Genomic DNA, 20229 nt, shown 5'->3' with positions numbered 1-20229 from the left:
GTTTAGTGCCATCTCATGCATGGGGGTTTGGTGGTTGGGTAGGTATTTTTCTCCTCCTCCAGAGGTTTGGGCAGGTCTTATCTTCCCTGTCTCTCTGTCATTTGTTTGGTTAATGGAGTTAATGATGTAGCGCAAGACACAAGTGAAAAGAAGTGCCACATGCTAAGTATTGCTGGGAATTCCCCTGGAATGAATGTCCAGCAGGGAATGACACTTCTTAAGAAACTGAGAATAGACCCGTGGCACAAACCCCCCAGACAATTCCCTTGTAAAGCCCTAGGAAGTCTAGCACTCTGAAGTTGCACACAAGCAAACTTTCAGCTATTTGTATTTGGTCAGAGAGAACCTCAAAATATTGAACCTGAGGTATCTGTACCTCTTCTGAGCTGTGTTTTGAAGCTTATAGAAGAGATGCCTTTCCTAAGCTCCTTGCCGTGCCATGGCAGAAGTGTGCAGCAGTTCTGCTCTGGTTGGCTTGTTAACCCACGCTGCCACCTCTTCCTCCTCCTGCTCACCAGGGAGAAGGAGAGAGGATCCTGGAGGTTCATTAGGTCCCCTCTCCCTGGCAGCAGCCTTCACAAAGAAGACAGAACTTTCACTGCAAGGTCTGATTATTTTAACTAAGGCTTTCACAACAGTATGAAATAAGGATTTTTGTGCAGTGCAACTGTAAATATGAAACCTTAAATATCCCTATGATTTCATCATCTTCAACAGTCAAATGCTTTGAAAGGGTCTTGGGTTTTATAAGCTCTAAGTTTATAAAATAAAAGTTGGGGTGGGGACTGTTAATTGCATACTTTTTGTATCTTTTCCTGCATGGTAAAAACAACACAAGGGGTCAGAGAAGGTAGCTTGCAGCTCCTGGATGCTTGCTATGGGGGCCCAGTTCGTCTCAGCCATTTCTGGTAATCCTGGGTCATCTTGCTGTGACATTCTGAAAAACGTAGGTGTGACAGAGATTTTCTGTTGATAAAGCCAGCCCCTGTGAGAGTGGGAAAGTTAGTGAAGCTGCTGGTGTTAGGATTTTTTTTCAGTGACTCTGAGGGGGAACAGCAGAGCCAACCCACTCGTACTGCCATGGCCCTGTGCCTTGTCCTTCCAAGCCTGGTCCTGAGGGCAGCCAGGAATTGCCCATGGGGAAGGATGAACACTTCTGAGCACGTGGCTGTCTCCATGTGCCAATCTTGGGAGGAGACCACGACAGGATCCTGGGCTCCATCAGGATTTTACCTAAAGGTAAGCCAGCACAGATGTGCTAGCGTGTGTATGGCTGGAGTAACAGCTGGTATCAATACCTGGCTGCCTCAGTTACACCTTCTTTGAGTGTGTGTGAGCAAAGCTGACATTTCCCTTTCTTTCCACAACCAAGCGTTACTGTGCCCCTCAGTCCCACTGAGGTGTTTGGGGTGGATGAGCCTGTACAAGGCCAGCTGGTTGCGCAGCTACAGCCCTTGGCCTCTGCTCTGGGTTCACCTGCTCTCTGCTGGGCTCCCTTCCTGCCTCACCTGGGGACCTTGTCCAGGAAGGAGCGAGACCAGAGGCTGCCTGGACTTCATCTCCACTCTGGCAGAGCCGTAGCCATGGCACAGGGTGAGAGAGGGGACTGTCCCCAGGAACACAGGCAACTTGAGGAAAGGCCATGTTGGGCTCGAAGGCCCACAGAAGGGCAGCAGAGGTAGGTAGCGTGTCGAAGGGGGCATAGCCCTTACGTGAAAGAAAATGGGGGACGGGTATATCTGTGCACAGACAGGTATCAGGCTTGGGGGTGGGGAAAGGCCAGTTGCCCTCAGCCTGAGGGGAGACGACAGCGCCCAACCTCCCTGAGGGGCCGGGGCGGGGAGGTCCCGCCAGTCGGGCGGAGGCTCGGAGCTCCCAGGCCCTTCCCCGCAGACCTGCGGGAGGGGCTGGCGTGAGGAGGGCGGCAGCCCCCGGCCCGAGGAGAGGGGGGGGACTGCGGCCCGGCACGACCGGCCCGACCTCGGCGCCGCCTCCCTCGGAGCCGCCCCGCCGCCTCCCCGAGGGCCGCCCCGCGGCCCCGCCTCCCCGCGCGCCACCGCCCCCCGGCGGGAGGAGGGCGGGCTGTCGGGGCCGCGCACGGGGACGGCCCGGGCGCCATGTTGGAGCGTTGCTGAGCCCGGGGTCTCTGTGTGTGCGCGGCGGCTGGAGCCCGTTTCCTGCGCGGGGTGGGGGGGGGGCTGGAGGAGGGGAGCAGCGCGGAGCTGGGGGGGGAGACGCCCAGGCGGATCATGGATGTCGAGAGGCTGCAGGAGGCTCTGAAAGGTGGTGCCGGGGCTTGCCGCGGAGAGCGGGGGGTGGGGGGGGAGCGGTGTCCCCGCGCTGAGGGGGGGACGGGGGTCTCCTCGCAGCTGAGACCCTCTTAGGGGGAGGGAGCGCCCTGCGCTGAGGGCGGCAGCTCCCCTCCGCCGGGGACGAGGGTCGGGGTCACCGTGCTGTGGGGAGGGGGCCGCTCGCGTGGGAGGGAAGGGGGTCCCGGAGCGGTGAGAGGCCGGAGGTTCCCTATGGGGAAGGGGAGGGCTGAGCCCCTTGTTCCCACTGTCCTGGCGGTCCCCCCGGGCTTGGTCTGTGCTGCGTGAGGGGGGGAGCAGCAGAGGGAGGTTAGTGACCCAACAGTCCCTTTCTTCCCCGGGCCTGGGGCTCCCCTCGCCTGGGGTGCCCTCCTGTCCCCCCCGCATGCCTGCCTGCTTGCCCTCCCTTGGCCCTCGCCCCTATCTTTTCCTTTTCTCTCTCCCAGCCCGTTTCTCTGCTGGCTTCCCTGGCTGGATGCAGCCTGAGGGAAATCTGCCTTTTCCTCTGTTGTAGCTACTCAAAAGAAGTTGCAAATCAACTTTTGCTGCTCAGATGCGTGTGGTTTCCCCACACGAAAATATCAAGTGTCTTGCAGGGTTGGGTAGCTGGTGGAGCTCCTGGGAGCAACTAAAGCAGTGTTGAAAGAGTGGAAATGTTATGGGAGCTGTACTGACTGTTAAAGCAAATACACTGCTAATTATTATGAATTTATGTTCTGTCCTATCATCTTTTATCATTTTTTTTGTGTCATTCTCTTAACAACAGATTTTGAGAAGAGAGGAAAGAAGGAAGTATGTCCAATACTGGATCAGTTTCTTTGTCATGTTGCTAAGACTGGAGAGACGATGTAAGTGTGACTTCTTGTGATCTTCAGTTGTTGTAACTTAGAACGTTTCTGCTGTGTAAGTCAGTGAGATGCTACCTGGATTCTTTTTTTTTTTGTCTGTGGAGAGCTTCTGTGAGCTAAATAAGCTTGCTGTGGTTTCCATGCAGTTTTGGATGGATTAGTTTTGTTTGCTGGTAGTCAGTTTTATCTAAGAGGGAGATGTTTTGTATAGGCTTTGCTCAGGGGTACCTGTCAGGTCTTGTTGATCCTGCTCAGTACAATAAACCTGTTGCTCTTTCTATGTTTAATGTGACATCCAGCTTTGTAAAACGGAGAGTTTATCTCGGTGTTGTAAGGTCTGTTGCATACTGTTGTTAATACCTGTTGTACACAGTAACTATTAGTGTTATTTGCAGAAAGATATGCATTGCTTAGGTGACTTATGCCCAGGCTTCCTCTGCCATCCTGAGTGGTGATTACATCTCGATGCTTTCGATGAAGCAGGGGCCAGACTCCCTCAGGGGTGTTCTGCAGAGACCTGTGGGAACTGCTCTCAGCTTCCCTGGTCCCTCGTTTTTCAGCTCCCACCAGAGTTGCACTTTTCCCGGGCTTCCTTTCCCAGATCACCCTGACAGGTTTCCCCCCCGCGAAGGTGCGATGTAGCTGGAAGGAGCCGCGCTATACACTCTCCTGGTCAGGGATGAGCGCTGGTTTCTGCGCTGGGTGACTTCCTTGCTGGATCACTATTTGGCAGGAAGGGGAAAGGCTTCCCTGGGTGCGTTGCTGTTGAGCTGCTCACTTTCTGGCTCCCAGGCTGTCTCCTTGTTTTTGCGGCCTAGTGCCAGGCTACAGGCTTCAGCAAGGGATATGTGCTTTCAGCAGTGTGTTGTTAGCGACCAGTGGTCGCAGGGGCTTTGTTTGGATTTCTAGAATCCCTCTAACTTGGAAGAGGTTTGTAGGCATTGTGGTTTGGGTTTTTTTCTTCCTTGTAGCTTGCTAGTACTGCTTGAATTAATGGTTTTGAAAGAAAAACAAGTTCTGAAATGTACTTCACTCTTTGAATGGAGGGTTTTGGCTCAGCAGAAATATGCAGTTGTGCTGTGTTAATATTTTGGTGTAGTACTTTGGTATGGACTTGCTGTGGTGTGTTTTGTCTGTATAATATGTTTAAAATATTCTTCCTGTTCAGAAATATTTCTTCAGGTAATTTTTATTGTTTCTGCCACTATTACATATAATTGAAATAATTTCTAAAAGTGATTACATAGGGAAGGGTTTTGCCAAGAACTCTCCCCTATGTGAAATTTGGAGAACAAATTGCTGATTTTGTTTTCATTTGGAAAATAGATATTATTATTTTTAAATTATTATTTGATTATCAAAAACGATTGCTTTAACCTAAGCTGGAATTTATCATCTGGAACTTCAGGCAGACCCTGGCCTCCTATGTTTCCAGGGTTTTATTTGTGTTTTTTATGTCTGTAGATTTTTTCAGCATTCTTGAATCTTTTTGTTGCATTAAATTGTTTTTTGAAAGGTGTTAGAGGAGAACATCAGAAGTATCCAATATAATCTGGAGTCAGACTTGAAAATATTGTTTTGTGGTGTTTGGTAGATAATGGGAAGCAAATTCAAGTCTGTATTTCTTCCTCAAATATAGTTCTATTTTTAATGTTGTGTTGTTTATCAAAGTATATGCCATAAATGAGTAAAAACTAAAGTTTCACAGTGAGCATTCATGTAAAAATCAGTAATGTGCTGTAAAAGAACTGTAAAAGCATTCATAAATACACAAACCTGCCCAATATATGTAAATTCAAAATGAGTGAAATATTATTTACAGTTGTGCAAAATAACTCCTAATAGAAATCTATAGCAATAAAGGGATTGCCTTGTAATGAGAAGATGAAAACTAAAATAATAGTTTATAGTGATATTTACTAGGATTTTTATGAAGTTCAGAGCTCAGTTGGGGTGGGGGGGATTGTTAAGTCAGGGGCAGTTACAAAAGGGTTTGCAGACTTATTTATTGTAAAACAATGGCTCTTATTCAGTCACAGCCTGTTCCTAAAGTAACAAACAAAAAGTACCCATGTGAGGATCAAGGCAAACAAGGACAAGTGAAATGCCAAGTATTTTTGCTTAGAGTTAGTGTTGTTTCTAGGAGAGTTCTGGGGGTTCTCTCAGCCTTGTAACTTGCTGGATGGTGAATACTGATTTTTAGATGATATGCTGCAGTCTGTGTTCTGGATTAAATGTAGTGCTCTGAATCCCTTCAGCCCCATGCCTCTTCTGGACATCGTTGCAGCAGATCTTGTAAACAGTTAGTAAACTTAGCTTGAAAGTGTGTTAATCAAGTAAATTTAAATGACTTAAGATTCTCATCAGAGCTTGATTGTGGCATACACAGCTTGCTTAACTGACTGGAAGCATGGGCTCATGTGAGGCCATCGGGTACTTCCCTGCCCCCATTAGTTTCAAAGTGATTATTCATCGGAGCAAGTTAGGAACAGGTAGATGCAGGTTTAGGTTAGGCTGTAACTTACTAGTATTTCCTTTGGCAGCAGTCTTGGCTAATGCAGCCCTTGTGTCACTGTTTCACTTGTGCTTTTCCAACTGTTTATGTAGCTGCATGGTAACCCAGAGCAGAAGACTGCTCACAGTTGTAAGTAACTTTCTCTTTGGCAGTAGTGTTTCTAACAAGGCTCAGTTCATTGATTATCCATGTTAACTGGTATGTGTAACCCCAGTGCAGCTGAGGAGGTGGCATGGGGCAGCAACAAAGGGTGAGAGTTCTGTAAGGTAGCACTGCTACTACGATAAGGCTCTTCAGAGTGTGTCTTTATTGTAGTTGAAAGTCATTTTCATTTACAAGGCAGGTCTGAAATAAAAATGTTGCTAAATTTGGTTTTATTATCAGCATAAACTTGGTGGTATTATCAGTACCTTTCAGCAAAAGCTTGATGGTACAATCATGTGTGTTAACGTCATCTATTTGAAGTTTAAGCTATCTTGTGCAGAGTTAACCATTCACTTCATTGTGAGACTTGTGTTTATAAAAGCCAGTCTAAACTTCCTTTATTAGAGGTGAACAGAAGCAGAAGTTTGATTACTTGGTAACATGGAAATATGTTTGTTTCTTAATGGTTGTTATGGTAAGACCTAGCCTTAGGTGAAATACAAAGTTTATGGTCCAACCTCTTTTAATCTTGTGCTGAGTCTTTTATGACTTTTTTATTTTCAGACAAGTGACATACTCCTTCGTTTACTTGACTTTTTAGTAAGTTGCTAACAAGGATTTTGCTTAGTGAGACCTAGGAAAAAGTCATTGTAACATCCTTTTCTGTAACTTGTAAAAGAGAGCATGACTTGCAAAACTGAGTAAAATGAAGAGATGAAATTTGTTAGTCTTAAAAGATCACTATATCTGAGAAACAGGATATGCTTTTATCCTTGTTGTTTGCATAAGAAATCCACTTATCTATTTTTGCTGAAGTAGAAACAGCTTTAAGAGGCAATACAAAGTCACTGCAGTACTAGAATTGAAAAGCAAAAGTGAAATTTTTTTTGTTCTTCTGAAGGATTCTTAATGAACATGAAGATCACTCAATAATTGGGATCTCGTGTCTTACATCTGAAATATGCTTTCTCTTAGCTCTTAAGAAGCTCTCCTAGATTTAAAATCGTTCTGCCCTATCAATAGCAAGCGATTTATTCAGGTATTTCACCAAGAAAATTCAATTTCTTGGACTGGAAAGGAATACTAGAGTTTTCTTTTATGTCTGAAGTTGAAAATAAGACTTTGAAAACAATAGCAATCAGAAATTTTATGCCTGCTTTCTCTGCATTTTTCCCACTCCTGCCCTGGGCAGGCAACCTATAAAGCATGGTTTTAATGGCTTACTGTAGTGGAAAGTATAATACAGATGCTTACTGGCAGTGAAGGAATCCAGAAATAAGTAGTGAAGTACCAAAATCTGAATAAATACAGGATATAGGCAGAAGTGTTTAACTGTAAAATAGTTTTAGGTTTAAGCAGAGATCACTGGTCAGGCAAGGATGTAATGTAGTTATACCAGTTCTGTGATTGCAGTATAAACAGCTATTAAATACATTCTGTTGTTTTTATTTCTTTCTGTAGTCAAATTTTTTCCTTGGAGTTTCCCTGGAAGATCTGAAATACTAACTTGTACCTCATGTAAGCCTGAAGTTGTTTCTTTGAACACCAACATAAATGCTTTGCTGCAAAGTTTCTTTAGTCAAGTTTAATACATGTGACTGCAGAGCACGTATGGACATCAATAGTATCATCCTAGGATAGTCCAAGTTGGAAGGGACTTTCTGGAGGTCATCCAATCATGCCCTATACTCTGGGTGAGCTACTTCAAAGTTAGCTCTGGTTGGTGAGGGCTTTGTGTAGCTCTTCTGCTATGATGGCACACAGCCTGTTTTGGCTTCCTGTTTCACTGCTTTGACCATGTGCATTGGGAATAAGGTTTTCCATGCAGCAACTTGGAGTTTGCCTTTGAACAACCTGGGACCACTTACCTTGCCCCTTCTTTGTGCACCTCTGAAGGGAGTCAATTTCCTTCTTGCCTATAGGCAATTCCTCATTCAGTGGTAAAAGACAGTGTTTAGGTTCCTTCACCACAGCCTTTTCTTTCTCAGAAAGCCACCTGCTGCCTTAACTTCTTGCCTAGTTTGTGTGCTGTGGGTCTGTAACCCTCTTAGTGACCTTCTGTTCATCTCTCTGCTCCCTTTTGCATTGCACGACCCCAGACTGGGCATAGTTTGCAGTTGTGGGCTTGTAAGTGCCAGGTGGAGGGGTATAATCACGTTCTGTGATGCTGCATATGTAGTCCAGTGTGTGGGCAGCCTTTGTCTCCCAGCAGGGCCACACTGACAGATGTTCAGCTTCCTTTGTCAGCATGGGTATCAGCCCCAGTGTTGACTCTGGGCAACGTCACTTGTAACTGCTTGCAGTTAGACTTTGGACCCTATTGACTGCAACCACTACAGTACAGGCCTGGTAGTCTGCTGCATCTGCAGCTCTCCAGCTTGGCTACAGAGGTGCTGTAGGAGACTGTGCTGTGTGTCTTGCTGTAGCTAACAGTGTCTGCCAATCTGTGCTTGTTGCCAGCAACAGTCAGGTAGATCAGGCAAAACTTGCTCTTGGAAAATTATATAACTGTAAGTTACATAACCATGGTTCTATCAAAGATAATGGCAAAAAGTATTTTTGACCCTTTGATACTGTTTCATCTACCCTGTGTGGCGGGGAACGCTTTCTCTCACTAGGTTTTTGGGATAGTTTTTGGTTCAATGTAGCTATTATATTATTTTGTTACAGAAGTGAAATAGTTTGTCAGCTGTAGAAAAGATATGGGTGGAGATATGGTGCCAATGAACATGTCAAAGTTCCTGTTCTCAGCTTTAGTGTTTTAATGATGTATTCCAAACTCTTGTGTGATATTTTCCTTTTTTATGTTATAAATATGTAGGCTTTTGTAGCCATATGTCCTTTAGCTTATTTCACATGCTTAAATTGAAATCTACATTTTTTACATGCTCTGTTCTCCAGTTTTTTTCACCTTACCATTTTGTTGCTTGACAGGGATTTGTCAGTATTTTTTGATTAGTTTGAAAATTTTATTTGAAAAATTGGAGGGAAACCATTCTCTGGAAATCTTTAGAAGTACTGGGGGAATGTAATTCCTCATGACTTCTTAAAATTAGATAAAACAATTGTTGAGGTCCTGCCATAATAAACAGGATGGTATTTTCTGAAAGAAGTGTGTGTGCCTTTGTTCATATAGACCTCTTCCATTTCCATGTTCTCAGTGAAGCAAGAGATTGAGTAAACTTCCTTGCATTGTTTCCTACTATTATTCCTCACTAACTCTGTCATTGAGTAGCTGGAATTATTCCCCACTGATTCCCATTCCACTGACATGGTTTTCTGTCTCCTAATCCTAAGGGCAGGAATCCCTTTTGAAAACCCTGGTGTGATTTATCTTATGATAGAATATTTAGTGTTGGAAAAGACCTCCGAGATCACGTCCAACTGTCTGTTCAATACCACCCTGTCCTGGAGTACCACATCTATCCTGGTTTTTGGACACCTCCAGGGACAGTGACTCCCCCACCAATCTGGGCAGCCTGGTCCAATGACTGATCATTCAGTGATGAAATTTTTCCTTAGATCCAATCTAAACCTCCCCTGACACAACTTGAGACTGTTTCTTCTTGTCCTGTCTTTGTCAAAAGTAGCTTAGCTTCTTTTACCTATGTTATAAAAGAAACATACATGTACCAAATACACAGTTAGAGTACTTCAGAGGAATCACTTGTGATATAGATGAATCACTCCTTTAGCAAATGTATACAGCTGTAGTGTTTTGTTTTAAATGCTGCCACTTTGTGTCTGTTGGGAGTGGGGTTTATAGTATAAAGGTCAAACTTCAACTACCGTTATAAAATATGCGTGATGAGCTGATACTAATAAACTTTAGGCTCTCTGTAGAATACATGTGTAAGGAGAGGCATAAAGCTCCTTCTAGCAATGCTAGCTTTTCAGTGTAATTGGACTATTTTAACTGCCTGGAGTAACTGTATGCACTTCCTTTGTAAGTACACCTTGCTTCACTGTTGCTGTCAACAGTCCATTCTTAGAAGTGTTCTTGTTGCTGTTCTCTCTGGAGGCAGTTCACCATCACTCTGCACAGCCCACCCCCCCATGTATTCTGTATCAGTAGTTCCATATCCTTTTGATGATCACCTTTAGCAGGCTTTTGTTGGCAAACTCTTCAAGTTCCGTTCTCCTGCAGTGCTTGATAGCATCTGTTCTCATCCTCAGAATTTCTATCATTTCTTACCTTCACCTTTTGGTAATGTTTCTTCACAGCTGTAGTGGCTGCCTCAGTATTATCTCTGACTTTTCTGGGAAGCCTCAATTCTCCTGTCTCTGGTGGCATTGCTTGTTACTATGTAGTTTGAAGCACTGTCTTAGATCTTTGGGTGTTGTTCCACTCCATATTACACTTTGCAGAAGAAGGATTGTTTTTTTCTGTTTTGGCCTTGTGCTTGATAAGCCTTGGTCCCTTTTCCTGTCTACAGGGTTTTGGGAAGATTTGTGCTTGATAGCAGACATTGGGAGGAAGGAACAAGGCAGTGGTGCATGTGGAAGGGAGGATGCAAAGCAGTCTGGTTATCCTGGGGAGTGGACAATTACCAGGTGTGTGGATAAACCAGAATGGTGCTGCTTTTCCACAAAGCTGGTCTCTGGCTGGTCTCAGTTTTAGAAGTAATAACACTTGAAGAAAGTTAGAATGTTCCCATGATGGCTATACCTTGTGAGGCTTTGCTCAGAGGTGGTATGGGAGTGTGATGATGCAGAAACACCTAATCCCTGTCTGTTAGGTCACTGAGGTGGAGTACACCTTGTCAGCACAAGCTTAGTGTGTGTCAGCTGAACTGTCTTGTGTAGAAGCCGATTGTGTGGCTTTTGTTTCTGGTTTTGGAAAGAATTAGTAAGAGAAACACAATTTACCTGGGCTCAGTACTATCAGACCTGAGTGAAGCCTGTGTTTTTGTGGGACAGCACATAACTGGTGAGCATATGAATACAGTGCAAAGTAAATTCAGATCCAAAAATAGTTGCACAGGGTGCATCTTCCTCTATCTGATTTCTCTGGTTTATTGCTCAATATAATAAAGATTTGATAGTGTTATCTCAGTGTGGTCTACTGCTTTTCTGAGGTAACCTGTCGAGTTCTCTGCACTGGCCATTTAACAGTGATAGGTAGCCTACCAGATGAGTTAGGTTTCTTTTGTTTATTTGTTTATTCTGTGTAGACCAATGACACCTGGAACAACTTAAGTGCCCTATGTTATTACATATGTGGAATTTAGTTTGCATATGGAAGCAGTTATACATATATTTAAGCAATTATCCAAAGATTAATTTTATATTAATCAGTTTGATTTTCTCTGTAGGCAGCTCCTACAGAGGTAGAAATTTTAATTTGCTGTGAATTCAGGGCAACATTTAAATATGTTTCATTTATTGCATGGTATGTTTCTTAAGTTTTGACTCCAGAATTTCTAACATACAGGTTTATTCAGAAAGTGTAATCTGTTTAGTGTTTCTGTATTCTGCCTGCATTGATTCCAGAGTACTACAGTGCTTTGTTGCACCTCTGCCTGACAGGTATCTTCCTGTGGAACATCTATTGAATGGGATACCCTGAATTGTGCTATGGAATTCCTGCAGAATCTGTTACACAGTGCACACATAATCTTTGTAACGTGTCTTAATGAACACTAATCTGTTCAGTGAAACTTGATCTGAAATGGAAAGAAGTAAAAGCTAAGAATAATCCAGAGACTTGTCAGAGTTGAAATACATACAGTTGTCTGAATTTCAGCAAAATGTCCAATGATGTTAAAGGCAGATCTGGGCTATGTAAGTGTGTTTTGGGAAGTGTTCTGACACAGATAATGCCTCTGCTATCAACTGTCTGTTTCGGCTGGAGTTGCTCAAATGCAGCTAGGGTTATCTGTGGTGGAGCAGATACACTGAATGTTCTTAGAGCTTAGTAACTTGTGAGGGAATACCTTCTTTTCTCCTGAACATTTTTTCCTAGTCACTGAAGTGGTCCTCTATAATGCTAAAGTTGAATGTCTTCTAATTGAATTTAAGGATTAAAATGTACTTTGAAATCATGCCTCTCTGAAATAATTATTCCCCACATATTTTGTTGTAATAACTGGATCAAAATCTTGCCTTGTGTTGCAGGAATGTGTAGTGATCTAGTCCTTGTCTTGGAGCTGCGTTATGTAGAAGTGAGGCAGGTGTGGGCTGAGACAACAGTTGCTGTGCACAAACTGATTACTGGGAGTTCCTGAACAGTTGTGTGTTTTATAATTAAGTTATACAGGAAATAATACTTAGGAGATTGCCAGTCAGATCAAGAAGTACACAGAAGTCAATTTATTTTAAGATAATCTAGTACAAAGGATAACTGAGTTTTTTTTTTTTACAAAGGTAAATGAATTAATTACATGAAATATTGGTTAAAAAGTTATCCATTACTGGAGAGAATCTGTTGGAGAGAAGTGTTCTGTGAAATATATGACAGCATGAAGGTACTAGGTCTGTGTGTATTGTAGCATTAATTTAGTGTGTTTCCCTAAACTAGTGATTTTTCTGCATAATAGGAAAAAAGTAAATTAGTTAGCTGTAGTTGATACTGAGATGGGAGGAGTTGACTATTTGATGCTTATCCAAAAGTCTGTGTTTGTAAGGCTTAGAGTTTTGTAGCTGATGTACACTCTAGAAGAAAGTCAGAATCTGGGGTCATTATTCTGCATGAAATAAAATTTGAGATTTATAAGGAAAGGTATTTCAATATGTGCATAAATGAAATGTGAAGGATAAGAAATTGGAGCAAGGTAAGAATTTATATACTGGCATGCAGTGAAGAAGCACAACTACCTACCTGAAAGGAGGTTGTAGCCAGATGGGTGTGAGTCTCTTCATCCCAAGTAACGAGTGATAGGATAAGATGAAATGTCTTGGAGTTGTTGCAGGGGAGGCTTAGATTGGGTATTAGGAGAAATTTGTCCACCCGAAGGGATGTCAAGCACTGGAGCAGGCTTCCCTGGCAGGGGGTTTAGTCACCATCCCTGGAGGTATGTAAAAGATGTGGTGCTTAGGGAGATAGATGGTTTAGTGGTGGACTTGGCAGCAGTAGGTTAAAGGTTGAACTTGATCTTAAAGGTCTTTTTCAACCTGAACAATTCTGTGATGGTCTCTGTTATGTGGAACATCTGTATTGTTGGAGTGAGCTGGATATTTATAAGGGGAGATCAGGAATAGTCTGTTGATTACAGATACTACTTGAATATTTTCATCTACTACTTGTTTCTGTAACTAAGATTTAGTCTTTGTTCCTGGCAGTAACAGTAGTAATTTGCAAGTAGCGAAGAGGTGGACATTCATATACCAAAGTAGGTGTAGTTGTAACACATTCCAGTTTCCATGGTTCTGGAATGAGCTTGTCATGGTCACAGGAAGGAGAGCAAAGACTTTGAATTTAGGCTGACAACAATCAGCTAGTGAAAATGAAACAATACCTTCTGTGCTCGTGGGAAATACCAGTTTTTCCTCTTTTGAGCTCTTCAATATATTTTTAATTAACATGAAGGGTAATGTGAGGTCAAATCCTACTGAAGATAAAATGTGATAGCATTTTAATTTTACATGAATTATCAGGTGAAAGTGAACAGGACGCTCCCTCAGGAAGAGTGCTTGCCAGTGTTTTCCAACCAGGAGTATACTGTTTACAGCACAGCACAGTGCTCCAGTAAATTCACTGTCCTGCATCACCTGAAGTTTTAAAATTTATTGCTCATTTAGAAACCCCGATAAAGAATCTAACACTTGCTTATGGTTTTAATTTAGTGTTAGGTAGAAGGATTTGTCAGCTTGCCAGAAGCATTTCAGAAACTAGCCTGCATTGGTGCACAGGGGATTTTACTGTGTAAATCTATTGCCATTGTTTGGAATTTCCTGTGTTAATCTGCACTGTTGTGGACTGTGAAAATGGCAGCAGTATGCAGAGCGATGACAGTAAAAGTAATTGCACCAAAACATTATTGAAGTAAAGCACAGCAAATAGAAAAATTTAAAATTCAACCAGTATTTGAAGCAAGAGTGGAATTAAATGATGTCCATTCTTTTATCTGGCATATGAGGACAGCTGTTTAAAGGACTGGCTCTGCTCTTTACTAGTCACATCACACACTTCGTTCTTCCTTAACAGCAGCATTCATTTTGTGGTTAGATTAGTGATCTGCTTCACCACCCTGTGTGTGTGAGATCACAGGAACGTGTGGGAGCAGCAGAGCGGGCTTGCCCCTTCCTGTGTAGGCCATGGATAAAGGTAAGTACCTCGTGGGGCAGCACCCTCCCTCTCTGCACTGTGGTGAGACCCCTGCTGAACTGCAGTGGAGCTCATCTCCCTGTTCGTGGGATTTCAGCATTGCCAGCTTTCTACCCCAGAATCTTTCAGAGGTATTTTCTGAAGAAGTTGAAATCTTTTTCTGTACAATGGAACACACCTCAGTAAGAACCAGTTTTGATTGTCTATATAATAAATAGTCAAATAGTAATTCCTGTACAAAAAGTGTCAAAAGGCAACAGTGGGGTTTAGTTTTGTGTGAAAACGCTGGGGACTGTGTTTTATTTTTAGCTTATGTGACTGTGTAGTTCCAGGTATCCTAGTTAATACCCAGTCCATATATCTGAAAATAGGATGTGCTAAGGAAGGTGAAGGTTATACCCAAACAAGAGCCTGCTCCCCCATGTGATATTTCCTGCCTTTCCATCCCAAGGAACAGCCATAACCAAGGAGGGAGGGATGAGAGGAAGAGAGTGGCCACAGTCCCCTTTCCCCCAGAGGAGTGCAAGTCCCTTAGTTCCTCTGCTCAGCTTTAGCTGCTGACTCCACTGGGTAGGATCATTTCCATGTGTGCTCTGGGTGCTGTGCTGCTGCCAGGGAGTGGGCTGGTCAGTCCTGGGCTGGCTCCTGACACTGACTGGGAAAAGGGAACCACGCTGGGGCTTCCTGTGCCTCTTCCCTCTGTGCTCTCTGGTGGCACCAGACAGGCCTTTGATTTGAGAAGTGGCATATTCCGTGTAGTCAACAATATTCCTGTTTGGATACATTTTCTACAGCTTCAATTCAAGGAGCACACTGGAAAGCTTGCCACCTTGCACAGACCTATGAGGTTGCTGGGTGTGCTTCATTTTCTGTGCCTTTTGACTGCCAAATAATTATGGAGATCCCACTGATAGCCCAGAATGGAAACGGATTTAACTTGTTTTGGATGAAGCCTCAATCTTGCTTCTGGTAGCCTGAAGGAGTTACTGTGTTCTAGAGTGTATCTTCATCTTCTATGAGCGCTAGAGCAAGGCACAAAAGAGAAGAAACAGTTACTAAAGTTGGTGTGTTTCTTCACACCAACACCTGTTTCCTACTAGCAAGTCTCTCTGGAAGTGTAATCTCAGCCAACAATACTGGGGGGGTTGGCGGGGGGAGCTAATAGAAGTGGCTCGTATCTCTTGCTAGCGCGTTGAATTAATCCCTCTGAGGTTGTTCTTTGGATTTTTCATTCTCTGTTCTGAGGACTTTGACTTAAAATCAATTTAGTCAAATGTGAAGTGTTTGCATCCTAAATACATGATTTTGCACACTCTCTTTTTAAAATTTTATTTCTGCTTGTCAGAGAGAAGATAGTGGGATGGAGAGGGAAGTGCTCCCTCTTTTTACTAAGTTCTGGTGTTTCTTTTATGGCCTATTCAATGATGAGAATCAATAGATCTCTCTGTTTTCCTTTTCATTTTGTGTTCTTTGTGGTATGTAGCATCTCTCCAAAACAGATGGCATCCTCTTAAAATTTAAACCGAGCAATTTTGTAATGAACTTAAACACTGTGAAATTTGAAGACAGGCATCACACCAGGACTCCTGGGACTCTTAATGTTTTAAGTACATAGCTAGGTCTCTAGAAACTTAACATCCCTTCAATATAATGTTTTTCTTAATTAAACCTGTAATCTGTGAAGCAATTCCAGAAAGATTTATGAAATAATTGCACTACCTTCCTTTCAGGATGTAGCCTTGTTTCAGGCACTTTGAATTCTTCTTCTTTGAGTTAATTTTGGGGTTTATCCTGATTACCTTCCATATGTCTTACTGAAGTTTGAAACTTCAAATCTTGTAAAGTTTGTCTGTGTAAGCCAGATGTGTGTGACCTTAGTGTCACATCTGGTATTTCAATACAGTTATTGAAAAAGGGGATGGGTACTTCACAAATGCAGAAAACAACTAGGCTGAGACTTGCAATCCAGCCTGCAATTAAATGTCCAAGTCATGCAGTAATGCTGGGGATCACTGTGTTGTAGCAAAGCCTTCCAGTGTAGTACTACATAGATGAGAAAAAAAACCGTGTTCAGCATGGAGGGTTTTCCTTAAAAACAGTAAGGTATGCGCTGTGTTTGTATGAAGGAGGTAGGGATATTGCAATTACAACTTGGGCACCTTTCCTTGTTCTCTGAAAGTTAATGTTTTTCTCTGATTCTTCAGACTGCAAGGGTTTCCTCTGTTTCAGGTACTGAAGCTGCCTTTCACTTTTACTTCTGTTAATTGATTTTTAATCTTTGTCAAATCTTATCCCAACAACTTTGTTAAATGTTTCTGGCTGTTTCTCTTTGAGTGTCTTGAACTGAATATACTAAGTGGCAAAAGAATCAAATATAACAACTTGTCCAACAGTAGGAAGAAAATATCAATTAATTCTCTGAAATAAAAAATAAAATCTCAATAGTGCAAGCTATTAAAAGAGGATTTTCCTCTTACAATAACCACTGCAGTAAGGGAGAAAGCTGTTTCTTGGTTTCATCAGTACAAATGCTTTAAGTAAGCAGGAGGTAAGGGAATGGGGGGTCAAGTCTGTTGTATTCTGGGAGTGGTAGGATTAGATTGTTTCCATGTAAAATGCAATTTTGTTTTTTGCTGTGCGTGCTTGGAAAGCTAAATTCTGTTCAAATCATATTAGTGGAGAAGCAATCATAGCTTGCAAGCAACTTTGTGCTAATAATTCTTTCAAATCAAAGTATAGCATCAGATTACTTGAACTGCTTTCTGTCTAAGGTGACCTCCTTCCCCTGTCCAAGAGTGCTGTTTATCAAATAGAATTGGTAGATTTCTAAACTCCATGTTGCTTGGGAAACTTTAGTTGATTGTTGTAAGGGATTAATTCCATCATGTTGCTCAAGTGCAGGTGTGAAATAGTTTGCTTTTATTAGAGAAAAAAGTTACTGGGGATTGTATTCTTCCTTGTTTCCGTGCTGGTAATGCTAGGTTATGTCCCTTGTCTGAATTAATCTGCTCTTTAATTCTTCCTTCCCTGTGCATATTTGCTGCATCATCAACTTTCAGTGAGTAAGTACATCATTGTAGTACTGTTCTGACTGTAGAGTTTCCTTTGTGCCTTTCTTCATAGGGCTTAACTTTCTTGTCTTCACTTAGTAATTCTGACCCTGTCCTGGGGTTTTGGGGGGGAGATTTAAAAAAAAACCCCGAAACATTTACTGGTGTTTTGTTGTGTAGCATGTCACTTATTCTTTGCTTGCTCATTTGATATCTCACATGTCTTTCCGTACTGTTCTTTAGCCTTTTCTCATGCTTTCTCTAATTATATGCAAATATTCTCAAAACCTGTGCGGGTTTCTCATATTATTGGCTGTTCAGCCAGGTGCTGTTTACTTCCCTATTTAATTTTTGTGAAACACAATGGACTGTCTCTTCCATCCATGTTTCTCTGTTTCTGATTTTTATTTAAATTGCAAGGTCAGGGACTCCATTCTATTACAGTGATATTGTGTTAAATGTATTTTCATACCTTAAAGCACAGCTATTAGCATACATTAAATCTAGGACATAATGCTATGTATTGAAGTATGTTGGACTCTGCATTAGCTTCTGTGCTTTCATCTGTCTCTTGACTATTAAAGGTGCTTTTTAAAAAACCAAACATTTCACTTGGGTTAAACTACCAGCATTTACCTCGGGCCTGGGAAGATGTGAAACATGTGGTTCTGCTGTGACATATCTATATCAGTATAGATAAATAGATATACAAGCTATAGATCATTCAGCCATTCATTATTACCCCTGGTTCTGTTTGTTCATTGCCAGGTGCTTCTTCCGTAAGACCAGTTTCTTCCTCTAATCTTCTGTATGTCAGAGCAAAACCTTTAGGCTGATGTAAAAGAAAGATAGGGCAGGAGCTGGTGGGAGGGAACTGTCTTTGTACAGGTATATTTACACAGGATGAGCCAGATATTGTTGTGAAAGATGCTTTAGAAACACATAAACTGTATATAACTTCAAAATTGTCATTCTAGAATGAAAGTACACTGACCCAAGACGTGTTAGGATCAGTTGGGTTTTTCTGAGGTACTGTTTCTGAAGACATTTTTACAGATTATAGTGTTCACAGGGATATTTTTCTTTGGCAAAGTTGCTAGTAAGAATTCACAAGTTAATGAAGTGGACAGGAAAAGCATGGTATGCATTTAGAAAAAGGCTGATTACGTACAATGCTGAGTGGGAAGAGCAAGTATTTATAAACAAGCCTGCTCAGAAGAATGCATGAATAGTATTTTGTCCATGGAATTTGTTCAGTTTGGTTTCTTAACTGACAAACACTTTAAGCTCTGTAATTTTCCAGTGTATGAAACTTAATATGGTTGTACATCAAGCTGTGTGGATGGTTTTCTTTTGCTTGCTTTTGGCTCTTGATTTATCTACATAAGGTATTGACTGAACTTTGCTGGTTTCAGTATTTCCCTCTTTGTAACAAAGCACCTAAAACACAGGTCTTGCTTCCTGGTGCTAGGGCTGTTCTCCAGAAGTTTGTGATCTGTGTGGAAGAGTTTGGTTTTCTTGAAAGCAGGGAGTTAGTGTTTATCTCGTGTCTCTGCTATTGTATGACTGCTTTCAACGTAAGATAACGTTTCTAGGGGTGTAGATACAGATGTGTTTTGCTAATTAGGAGGATATGCCATTTTAAATCTTAATTTTGTGCTGTATTGTCTGAACAGTTCTATCACTTATGAATGAAATGGTTTTCTGCATGAGATGCCGAGTGAGATTCAAGAGTTTTAACTAGCTGATACTGACTTCTACATGTCATTTTCATAGACTGGTAAAACAGGAAGGGTAACTTTCCTCTTCTGCTGCTCACTTTAGATCACTTCTGAAGCCAATGGAAGTTAAGAAAGTCTTACTGTCCTTGCAGATTTTTCCTTGTCAGAAGTGAGTTTGTTCTGTTTCTCTTCTCATACACAGCCATACACTCTTCAGGTTTGTGGATTCAGTGCAGTCTTCTACATAGGGTTTTTAAAAAGTTCGAATTTTACAGTACATTGTCAGAAATGTAGATAAGGTTACTTTAAGTCACTTATCTACAATTAATTATATATATTTGTTAAAGATTGTCTTCTATAAATCCTTTATGAATCCACCTTGTGTATTATGTTGTTCTGAGTTAGCTTAAACTAGAGGCTAGGAGGTGGACTGTCAGTGTTGGATAACAGGGTGGTAGATGTGACTGGCTTTAAGGGAAGAGGAAGCAATTGCAGTTCTGGGTGAAAGCAGCAGGAGCAGATACCTGCTTTCCAGAGCTGCTCCCCCTTGCTTTTGAAGTGTATTCTTCCTCCCGTAAGAGTAGTGTGTAGTTATATCCCTTTGCTAGCAGCCTGATGGATGCAGAATGGTAAGTGGATGAGGTTGATAAGTGGGACTGCTGCTTACTGAGTTAGTAGGGAAGGCAGGAAGGAGATAAGTTGAAGGATGGTGTGCAAAAGTTGGGAGATTCTTCATCTTTAGGTAATGATACAAGAATCAGGCTTACAAGTTTCCATTGCAGCCTTCAGAAACCTTCCTCCTCCTCCTTATTGCCTCCCAGGAGTCCAGTGTGCTGCCACTGCAGGACTGAATTTTGCCTGTACTCTCACAGAGTCTGGAGCTGACTCAGTCTATTGTGGTGCAAATATTTCCTGTTGAGTGGCTGGAGTTAACTTACTGGGACAAAACTGTCAGAAACCAGTTGCATACATTTAAAGTGCTTCAAGACTCAATTAAATGGGAGCATGTTTTAATGTCTGAATTGCAACACTGAGGTCAGATTATGCTCTAGAAGCATGAGACGCTTCTGACTTCGAAGCAGCTTTTTAATGTAACGTTTGTAGTGGGTAATACCTGATACTGTATGCTGGGAACACTATAGTATTCTGCTTTGGCTATTTAATGCTAATTGGAGCAATAATTGAATGAGACTCAATGATGCTGTTTAATCCATCCATGGCATTCCCTTTTAGGACCTTCTTTCCTTCTATTTTTGTTTCTGGCTTTATAGTTACTCACTAAGCACCAGTGAGAAGTTGTTCCAAAGGAAGAGAGAGGCTTGCTTTTCTTTTCTTTTGCCATTCTTGCAAATTTATCACTCTTGATAAAAGATGGA

General features: G+C 42.1%; 1 protein-coding gene across 1 annotated transcript in view; it reads left to right on the top strand.

Annotated features, from left to right (window-relative positions):
- Positions 1-3020: 3020 nt before the first annotated feature.
- PPP4R2 (protein phosphatase 4 regulatory subunit 2) overlaps positions 3021-20229 on the top strand; it is a gene marked incomplete at its 5' end in the record, with an annotated part of 30247 nt that continues 13038 nt past the window's right edge. The window contains one exon of the mRNA XM_084269545.1: positions 3021-3157. Within this exon, the coding sequence (XP_084125671.1) occupies positions 3021-3157 (137 nt within the window). The remainder of the gene's footprint in view (positions 3158-20229) is intronic.

The sequence above is a fragment of the Gallinula chloropus genome (genome assembly GCF_964237585.1).
Source record: "Gallinula chloropus genome assembly, chromosome: 12".
NCBI classification, from domain to species: Eukaryota; Metazoa; Chordata; class Aves; order Gruiformes; family Rallidae; genus Gallinula; species Gallinula chloropus.
The sequence above is the reverse complement of the archived record's forward strand: the minus strand, read 5'-3'. Positions and strand labels throughout refer to the sequence as shown.